At 45.4% G+C, this 10,939-nt stretch overlaps 1 protein-coding gene across 1 annotated transcript; it reads left to right on the forward strand.

Annotated features, from left to right (window-relative positions):
- The first annotated feature begins 5,410 nt into the window (after positions 1-5,410).
- s100w (S100 calcium binding protein W) lies at positions 5,411-7,954 on the forward strand. Its single transcript, XM_066721256.1, has 3 exons — positions 5,411-5,579; positions 6,606-6,750; positions 7,495-7,954. Exons 2-3 carry the CDS (start codon positions 6,610-6,612, stop codon positions 7,639-7,641), a joined length of 288 nt encoding a protein of 95 aa, XP_066577353.1. The 5' UTR covers positions 5,411-5,579; positions 6,606-6,609; the 3' UTR covers positions 7,642-7,954.
- The last annotated feature ends 2,985 nt before the right edge of the window (positions 7,955-10,939 follow it).

Consider the following 10,939-nt stretch of genomic DNA (forward strand, 5'->3'; position numbering starts at 1 on the left):
TGAGACATTCAGATGGTAGAGTCAGAATTTGGCGTAAACAGAATGAGAACATGGATCCATCATGCCTTGTTACCACTGTGCAGGCTGGTGGTGGTGGTGTAATGGTGTGGGGGATGTTTTCTTGGCACACTTTAGGCCCCTTAGTGCCAATTGGGCATCGTTTAAATGCCACGGCCTACCTGAGCATTGTTTCTGACCATGTCCATCCCTTTATGACCACCATGTACCCATCCTCTGATGGCTACTTCCTGCAGGATAATGCACCATGTCACAAAGGTCGAATCATTTCAAATTGGTTTCTTGAACATGACAATGAGTTCACTGTACTAAACTGGCCCCCACAGTCACCAGATCTCAACCCAATAGAGCATCTTTGGGATGTGGTGGAACGGGAGCTTCGTGCCCTGGATGTGCATCCCACAAATCTCCATCAACTGCAAGATGCTATCCTATCAATATGGGCCAACATTTCTAAAGAATGCTTTCAGCACCTTGTTGAATCAATGCCATGTAGAATTAAGGCAGTTCTGAAGGCGAAAGGGGGTCAAACACAGTATTAGTATGGTGTTCCTAATAATCCTTTAGGTGAGTGTATATACAGTGAGGGAAAAAAGTATTTGATCCCCTGCTGATTTTATACGTTTGCCCACTGATAAAGAAATGATCAGTCTATAATTTTAATGGTAGGTGTATTTTAACAGTGAGAGACAACACAAAAATCCAGAAAAACGCATTTCAAAAAAGTTATACATTGATTTGCATGTTAATGAGGGAAATAAGTATTTGATCCCCTATCAATCAGCAAGATTTCTGGCTCCCATGTTTCTTTTATACAGGTAACAAGCTGAGATTAGGAGCACTCTCTTAAAGGGACTCTCCTAATCTCATCTTGTTACCTGTATAAAAGACACCTGTCCACAGAAGCAATCAATCAATCAGATTCCAAACTCTCCACCATGGCCAAGACCAAAGAGCTGTCCAAGGATGTCAGGGACAAGATTGTAGACCTACACACGGCTGGAATGGGCTACAAGACCATCGCCAAGCAGCTTGGTGAGAAGGTGACAACAGTTGGTGCGATTATTCGCAAATGGAAGAAACACAAAATAACTGTCAGTCTCCCTTCGGTCTGGGGCTCCATGCAAGATCTTACCTCGTGGAGTTTCAATGATCATGAGAATGGTGAGGAATCAGCCCAGAACTACACGGGAGGATCTTGTTAATGATCTCAAGGCAGCTGGGACCATAGTCACCAAGAAAACAATTGGTAACACACTACGCCGTGAAGGACTGAAATCCTGCAGCGCCTGCAAGGTCCCCCTGCTCAAGAAAGCACATGTACAGGCCCGTCTGAAGTTTGCCAATGAACATCTGAATGATTCAGAGGAGAACTGGGTGAAAGTGTTGTGGTCAGATGAGACCAAAATCGAGCTCTTTGGCATCAACTCAACTCGCCGTGTTTGGAGGAGGAGGAATGACCCCAAGAACACCATCCCCACCGTCAAACATGGAGGTGGAAACATTATGCTTTGGGGGTGTTTTTCTGCTAAGGGGACAGGACAACTGCACCGCATCAAAGGGACGATGGACGAGGCCATGTACCGTCAGATCTTGGGTGAGAACTTCCTTCCCTCAGCCAGGGCATTGAAAATGGGTCGTGGATGGGTATTCCAGCATGACAATGACCCAAGACACACAGCCAAGGCAACAAAGGAGTGGCTCAAGAAGAAGCACATTAAGGTCCTGGAGTGGCCTAGCCAGTCTCCAGACCTTAATCCCATAGAAACTCTGTGGAGGGAGCTGAAGGTTCGAGTTGCCAAACGTCAGCCTCGAAACCTTAATGACTTGGAGAGGATCTGCAAAGAGGAGTGGGACAAAATCCCTCCTGAGATGTGTGCAAACCTGGTGGCCAACTGCAAGAAACGTCTGACCTCTGTGATTGCCAACAAGGGTTTTGCCACCAAGTACTAAGTCGAAGGGGTCAAATACTTATTTCCCTCATTAACATGCAAATCAATTTATAACTTCTTTGAAATGCGTTTTTCTGGATTTTGTTGTTGTTATTCTGTCTCTCACTGTTAAAATACACCTACCATTAAAATTATAGACTGATCATTTCTTTGTCAGTGGGCAAACGTACAAAATCAAAGCAAATACTTTTTTCCCTCACTGTATGACCCAACAAAATAAGTTTATCAAAATCATACAGTTTGTCAAAAACTGAAAAGCTGGCTTCATCTGCCATTCCACAAGGGTACCATGAACACCACACTGTCACACACAGCACTGCAGCAGGTTTAACACTCGGCGCAGACTCTGTCTACCTTGGTTGTCCTATTGAATAATCAAATTTGTGACCTGCACAGCAAGGCCCTCAGACATTTTCCCCCAGTGGCCCTGACCCACATTCACTCAGATACTCGACAGCTTCTGTGTTCAAGCACAAACCACGAGAACTGTCCTCACAACCAGAGTTTGCTTCTGCGTCTCCTCCGTGGCCGAGGGGAGCCACTGACAGAGCTCACAGAGACCCAGCTGGGCCACAGAGTGCTGTAAGGAGAAGTGAGCCTGGGTAATGAAGTCGAAACTTGGTCTCCCACCAGGCAGAGAGTAACTCCCCTGTGGGGAATCTGGGAGGGAGAGCATGGAGGGAGGGACGGAGAGACGTGGACATGCTTTCTAAGAGCAGAATGGGGGAAGCCAACATAGTCCCACGGTGCGACCACAGTGTCTGTCAGCCCAGGCTCCTCCAGTCCCCTCTGCTATAGAGTTAACAACAATTCTTCATGGTGTATAGAAAATTGTTCAGCTGTGCCTCACCTTATTTACCGTCAACAGTTGTCACACCCGCCCCGCCATGGAGCATCCTGATGAACTCAAAATTAGAGCTCCGCTTGGGTATTGCTCCTGCCTTTCTCTTGTCAGTTGGTTTTGTTAATCTGTTGTTTGAAGGCTCTCCCGTGAGGATGATCTCTGTTTGCGAACGCTAATTAAGCTCCTCGAACAGCAGCTGGCAATGCACCCTGTCATCCTATTACAGTCCAAATCTGCTGGGTGATGGAAGGGTGGAGCAATTTCCATTTTGACCTGTTTTACTGCAAATAAAGATGTTGATTGTTGATTGAATTTTGAGTTTTGCGTTGAAACATAAGATGCTGAGAAATCTCACTGTGTGTGTGTGTGTGTACAGACCCATGCCAGACTGAGGAACAGGGTGAGGGGGATCCAAAGAAAATGACGCTACACTTTAGTTTGAGGAGAAAACCCCATTGTCACTCGAGGCAGATGAACCAGGGACAAAGGACAAGGGCAGCTGCAAGAAGAAAAGACACAGATCTTCTCCCTAATGTTTGCATTAGTGAGTGTTTTTCAATTCAACATCATTCAGGCACTGCAAACTCAAAAGCCCGACCAGAAAACAAAAACAACAAAAACAAACAGAGCGATAACAATAACGAGTAAAACACTCCGATGGGAGGAAGACCAGGGGAACGGTGCCAGTGAGGTGGCAGGGACAGCTGGTCAGGCATGCTGGCTATGTGAACCAGGTGTCAGTAAATAGGAGAGAGTGTCTGGCGGGGCTGGCAGGGCGTCGCCAGAGTCATTGTGCCAGATCAGTGGAACGTTACCCTGCAGGGAAAACACTTCTGACACTGTACATAGCATTGCACCCAAGAGACTGCAGGGGTGAAAAGTGGTAAAGCAGAAAGCAGACTTGGTTTCAGACAATATACTATAGTCCACACAGTGTTGGATTTGAAAGGAAACAATCAAGATGTGCTTTAAGTGTAGACTTTCCTCTTTAATTTGAGGGCAGTTACATCCAAACTGGGTGAACGGTGCAGGAATTACACCCATTTTTATATGTGGTCATACCAATTTTAGGGGCTCAAAAGTATTTGGACAAACTAACATGATCAGGAATTAAATTGTTAGTTTCAATACTTGATGGCAGATCCTTTGCAGTCAATGACTGCCTGAAGTCTGAACCCATAGACATCAGCAGATGTTGGGTTTCTTCCCTGGTGATGCTCTACAGGCCTGCACTGCAGTGTCTTTAGTTTAATTTATAATATACCAGAACACAAGCGCCTGATACGGTAAGGTTCGGAGCACACAGCGTTTTAGTGGCGTTACTTGCTAATGTGACAATTGTAGTTTCTCGTTGTTGTTGGTGGCTTGTTTATATTGTATTATTTTGTATATTTTATTTATTAGTATATATTTTTTTCAGTACTATCTTTGTAATCTTATTTTAATCTGCTTCATCTTGTCCTGCATTTGTCCCTTCTAACACGCAATATCACTTGTGAAATGAAAGTAACAAGTAACAAGTAACAAATGTCCCTGTACTATACTACAGTACATTATAGTCCACACAGCACTGGCTCCAGTCTGGGCCCTATACTATACTATACTATACTATACTGTAGTCCACACAGCTCTGGCCCCAGTCGGGGCCCCTATACTATACTGTGGGCAGTAGTGTAGAGTAGTGGTCTGGACTCTGGTGCACAGGGTCATGTGTTCAATCATGGAGGCACTGCTGTTATACCCCCATGCAAGGCACTTTACATAGATTGCTCAAATAAATGCTGTATAAATGGATAAATGTAAATAAAAAATATGATATCTTGTAACAATTGTAAGTCACCCTGGATAAGGGTGTCTGCTAAGAAATTGAGTAATAATAATATACTACACAGCAAAATCTATAGTGTTAAAAATCAGTGTTGTTTCAACACTCATTGGGTGAAATTAACACTCTGAGAGTCCATGTTAATACTGGGTGTCAAAATAAAGAGTGTTGAATTAACACTGTAATGGTTTAAAACCAAATAACTAAACTTTCCCACAATGCATTGTGGTAGTTTCTAGACTAATTTATTTTATTTTTTCTTAATTATTGTGTAAATATTAATTATTATATTTGTGTTGTCAGCTTTTTCTACCCTAAGTTCTAAGTCATGTCTTTGATTCAACACCTAACAATTATTTGTTTTTGTCTTGTCTATTTCTTTGCTTGTGCTGGGACAGGAGTTTGACCTGTATAAGCATAAATGTGCATGTCTTACTGGATCTGGCAGAGAGCCCGGGATCAGCGGCCTCACTCGCCTGCCCTGCCTCGCACATCCCTCCCCCTGGGTCTAGGGGTGTAATGCCGGGTGCACCGGCTTGGGGAGGGACGCAGGCAGGTAGACTTTCACCGTGTCAGCCAGCGAGGACTTATAACGTTTCTTTTTTTATTATTTGAAATGCTTTTTCTTAGACGTTTCCTGAGACAGACAGACAGGCACATGCGCACAGACGCACAAATGCGCATGTCCACGCTTGCACACAGACCAACCCCTGCAGTTTCTGACTGTTGGCATAAAGTGATCCCCCCCACACACACACACTTTAGAAAGAAGGGGGGAGTAGCTTAGAGTCTGTTTTAGTTTTTTTCTGTCTCTCATGGGTGAGGCACTACTAGGAAAGCCCGACTGGCTGCCATTGCAGTTTAAAAGCGCGGTGCCCCGCTCGCCTGCACAGAGACACCGAGCTGGTCAATTATAGCGCCTTGTCGCCGGTCCTGTCAGGTGAGTCACCGCGCCTACTGACGCAGCCCAGCGCAGGACAAAACACAGACAGACAAAAAAAGACTGCATTGTTTCATGCACCTACAAGAAGAAAGGGAGGGAATGCTGTGTTGCAAGTTTTAATTGGTGCAGAGTTAGTTTCCATCTTCAAATACAAACAGGAAAGGGCAACTTGTATAATCAGTATCAATTACAATGCTAATAGTCTTCTAAGAAATGCATAATAGTAGTCGTAGTAGTAATGATGAGCCTACAGCCTTGTGCTGAAAATAAAACTATGCACAGATGTGTTGGTATGTAACAGAGAGGAAGCTGTACTCTTTGCTTTTTTGAACACTGCTTTTAATGGCAGAGGTTGTGGCAGAAGGAAAATCCTCTGCAGTTGTCCTCAAGCTCACAGTGGAAAGTTGCACATATCTTCCCCCGGGGGCTCACTGTAAACCACCGCAGGGAGAGACACACACACGAACAATGTTGATTGGTGGATCTGGGTCACATTTCAGTGGGATATGATGGGGGGTGAAGTGCAAGTTCTTGCTATACAATGCAACATAATTGTGTTGTGCTGTGATTTTTTATTTTTATAAAGTTCTCTCTGGTATGCAGAGTAGTTGGGGGGTCTGAGTCTCCACATTGCTTCCCCCAGTCTATATATATTTGTCTCCCTCTTCCACGCTTTCTATGTCCATTTATATATTGCACTCTTAAAATCTCTATATTGCACTCAGTGTTTATCTATTGTTTGCTCTTGGTCTATACAATGCACTCACTCTGTATATATATTTTCTCTCTCGGTCTATGTATTGCACTCCCTTTCTCTGTGGCAATACATTGTGTTCTCCCTGTCTATCTATATATTATACTCCCTCACACTGTATATAGCACTCCCTCTCTCTCTCTCTCTCTCTCTCTCTCTCTGTCCCACCTGTGACCTCCAGTGTGATTTGGACTGTGTCTCTTGTCTATTGCAGTCTCATTCCCCCTCTCTCTCTCTCTCTCTCTCTCTCTCTCTGTGTACGGCGACAGAGACATGTCAAAACTGGAGACGGTGGTGCGCTCTCTGGTGGAGCTATTCGAGGAGCATGCAGGGCAGGACGAGCACAAGAACCAGCTGAGCGGTGCCGAGCTCCAGCAGCTGCTCAAGACCGAGCTGCAGTCCCCGGAGTTTAAGGCAAGCAGCCAGGACAGGGCGCCCCTGCAATGGGACAGGGCCTGGGACAGCTCACCACAGTAACGACTTGCTCAGCCCCTGCAGAAAACCAGAAACGCCCAATCAGGAGGCAAGGGTCCGAGGCCCGATTCCCAGGCTTTGGTTCCTAGGCGCTCTCCGCCTCCTCTTAGGGGCGAGATGTCCGCAGAGAGCAAGGCCATATCCAGATCAAGAGAGTGCTCGGGTGGGGGGCGCAGAGCAACGTGGGTGGCGACGCACATCGGCGATCTGGTCCCAGGGATGGCACTTCACTGTTTTTAGTAAACATGACACAACTGCACACCCAGTGGAAGGGCAGACGAGAATTATTAGCACAATCGAAATGACGTCAAATCATATCTCTTAATATGTACACGTGTGTTTTCCATGTACCTGGAGAAGGGGCTGTGCGAGGCGTGCAGACAGCTTTCCTGCACAGCCATCCAGTAGCGTGAACTGCCGTTCAACAATCTGCTAGCACCCCCCTCGACAAAAAACAGACCGCCATGCCTAAGCAATTTTCTAGGGGAAACCCTGACAGTGTTAGACACAATGGTATATACAGTGTTATATACAGTATTATACACAGTGTTACAGTGTTTCATATAATATAGACATGCTCTTATGTTTTTTTATCCTCTCTACCTCCCTCCCTCCAACTTACTCCCTCCCCCTCTCCTTCACTCCCTCTGTCTCCCTCCCTCCCTCCCGCTCTGCCCCCTGCAGTGCCATTTCAACCCAGAGGATGTGGACGCGGTCATGGCAGAGCTGGACAAGAACCACGACGGAGACGTCAACTTCCACGAGTTCTGCCGATTCGTGGAGAAGCTGGCCCACTGCTACCGACGCAAGTGCCAGGGCAAGGACAAATGATGCCCCAGACAGACAGACAGACACATGGCACTCATCGGTAACCCACTCAGCAGCAGCGAATGGTGTTTTGTCATTTGTAATCCATATAACTGATTGAATACAGAGCAGTCACTCACACTCCCACACACGCACACTCGCACACAAACACACACCCACCCACATAAACGCCCACAGTCACGCTCACGCAAACACTGACACATGAACAAACACTCACTGATACCCACACAAAATATGCTGACACACACCTACACACATGCATGTGCGCTGGTCTTTCCGTGTAAAACAATAAAACGAATAAATAAGAATCGGACTCCCTCCGTCTCCTCCCTGTTGTCTGGGCTGCTGTGGGGTGTTTTTTTTAACTGTCATAAAATACACATTTTACAAAGACCTGACTTATGGGCTCAAATTAGAGCCATAAGTATCGCATCCAAGAAAAAAATATTTTAAACAAAAAAAAACTTGAGAAAAAATTTATGTTGAGATCAAAAAAAAAAATCGAATGCAAAATGTATAGAATTGTAAACAAAAAAATGAATCGAAAGCAAAAAAACAACAACTTGAAAGCAAAAAATGTTAAATCGAGAGCAAAACTCGCCTGCAGCCCGTGTTTGCTTGCGATGCTGCAATTTTTGCTTTTGCCGCCAGTTTCTTGGCCCCGAATTTATTCTGCAGCTTGACCACGACCTCAAACACACAGCGACAGTCATTAAGAACTATCTTCAGCGTAAAGAAGAACAAGGAGTCCTGGAAGTGATGGTATGGCCCCCACAGAGCCCTGATCTCAACATCATCTAGTCTGTCTGGGATTACATGAAGAGAGAGAAGCAACTGAGGTGCCTAAATCCACAGAACAACTGTGGTTAGTTCTCCAAGATGTTGGGGCCAACCTACCTGCCGAGTTCCTTCAAAAACTGTGTGCAAGTGAACCTAGAAGAACTGATGCTGTTTTGAAGGCAAAGGGTGGTCACACCAAATATGGATTTGATTCAGATTTTTCTTCTGTTCACTCACTTTGCATTTAGTTAATTGATAAATATAATTTATTCACATGTCTATTTTTGAAAGCATTCTTACTTTACAGCATTTTTTCACACCTGCCTAAAACTTTTGCACAGTACTGTATATGTGCGTGGTAGATATGAATAGATAGATATAAATTGGACTCCTTCTGTGGGGTGTTCTTTTTAACTGTCATATAATACACATTTTACAAAGACCTGACTAGTGACATTTTTCTTTTCAAAGCCAACTGCCGCTCCCTCCAGCACAGGGTTGTAGGGAGGCAGAGCCTAACCTGGCACACTCACAGGACACACACACACCCTGGGCCAAAACTGGGCAAGATATAACTCTTATCATATTTAATTGACATGCAAATATAAAAAAACATTTAAATATCAAACGTTAGCAATACTGGCCTTGCATAGAGAGAAACAAGATTATTCAAATCCCCACAAGGCAAGTTAAGAATTAAACTCCCTGTAGGGAAAGGGAACATGTTAAAAAGGAACAAAAAGAATAATGATAATGATATTGGGTCCAAAACGGGCCGGAAGAGAAAGTTCTGAGGTAGAAACTAAAATGAAGCAGAAGAGCATCAGTCAGGAGCCATATTCCAATAAATATTGTGTTATTGTTAATGTATCAAACCAATTTTGCAGAACAGCACATTCATATTCATATTTAACTCTCCATTAGCACAGTGTATGTATGATGCTCTGTTTAGCAGAGATTGTTCTAGAACAGGGGTTTCCAAACCAGTCCTGGAGGACCCCCTGCCCTGCTGGTTTTTGTTCCAACTGAGGTCTTAACTGCCTAATTGAATATTTAATTGACCTAACAAAGAAATATACCATTCAATTAAGTAATTAAGACATAGGTTAGAAAGATAACCAGCAGGGCAGGAGGTACTCCAGGACCGGTTTGGAAACCCCTGTTCTAGAACAATCTCTCTCAAGCAAAGCGAGGTATGCCTTGTAATTGAACAATGCCTTCTACTGGCGCAATGCTGCTTTTGGGTGTATCCCTGTTAATGTATGTGAGTAATATGTATTTATTTATTTGTACAGCATAGGGCTGCCACTGGACACTGGGGTTCTTGGGGGTTCTGGATTCTGGGGTTCTGGAGCTCTGGACGCTGGGCTGGGTCACGGGTCTCAGACGGGCAGGGAGTTTTCCCGGCAGAACAAAACTCTCTCTGTTCCCTCCAGCTGCGAAGAACCGAGAGAGAGGCTGGGGGAGAGACAGGAGGGAGAGAGGGGCCGGTGTGGTGTCAGCTGACTCTGTGACACAAGCCGGCTTTGATGAGCTGTTGAGCATCGTCATGTGCTGCTCTCGTAGCAAACAGGAGCCAGGAGACCATTTCTCTGGGCAACCTTTGAACGGGGAGAGAGAGATGGAGTGAGATAGAGAGGAGGGAGAGCGATATTTTCTGTGTAACATCTGCAGAGAGAGAGATAGAGATGCATACTTTTTCTGTGTATGCACAAACAGGAAGCTCCCTCTCCCATACCTCCGCTCTACTTCACTGCACAGTTTACTACGGTACAGCGGGGGTCAGCTCAGGCCGAGACCAGCGAGACTTTCAGTGAGAAAACAGGCAGGAGTTTAAGAAGGCAGGCCGGGACAGCAGCTGTGAACGATTTCTGCTGGAAACCCTCAGGGCTATTTCCACAGGATTTCTGTATTTAATTCCCCTGCTTGTCCTTGTGCAACCTCAGGGAAGGAGGGAGGGAGGGAGGAGGAGTGTGTGGCTGGCGGAGTGCAGAAATCCACACACAATGCTCCTGACGTCAGCGGAAGCCAGTTGGACAGGCCCGACTCCACAGACTGCAGAGGGGCAGAGTGCCCAAAACAACGCAGAGCTAAAACAGTGGTCGGTGGCTGTACAGGCCCCCTTCATTTCAAGTAACTGTTATTTGGGGATTCAATTAGTTTAACCATTATTGCACAATGAACTTATTCTTACCATAGGTGGTCAGGGGTGCTGACCCCACGGGATGTCGGTTAGCAATACTAGTGTGTGTAGGTTTCAATCTGATAGTGTATCTGTCACTCAGGCATTAAAATGTGCATTTGCAAGGGCAAAGACGTGTTTTATATCAGTGGTTCCCAACCCTGGTCCTGGAGGAGCCCCTACTCTACTTAATTGAAGTGGCAGCATGTAGTACGGGAAAGGGCCAAGTCATCCGGTAAGTTTGTGTGTCATACGTGTCTTATCAGATGAGGGGTGTGTTGCGGGGCGTGTCCTACGGGGCAGGAGGCGTGCTGTGGGGGGGAATGTATAGAGCACCTG

Source organism: Amia ocellicauda, chromosome 14 (genome assembly GCF_036373705.1).
Source record: "Amia ocellicauda isolate fAmiCal2 chromosome 14, fAmiCal2.hap1, whole genome shotgun sequence".
Classification (NCBI taxonomy): domain Eukaryota; kingdom Metazoa; phylum Chordata; class Actinopteri; order Amiiformes; family Amiidae; genus Amia; species Amia ocellicauda.

What these genes read in the sequence shown, in the direction of transcription:
- s100w (XM_066721256.1), top strand. Translation starts at nt 6,610, where the DNA reads ATGTCAAAACTGGAGACGGTGGTGCGCTCTCTGGTGGAGCTATTCGAG. An exon ending in TGCAGTCCCCGGAGTTTAAG is followed by an intron (nt 6,751 to 7,494) that starts GCAAGCAGCCAG and finishes TGCCCCCTGCAG; the next exon opens with TGCCATTTCAACCCAGAGGA.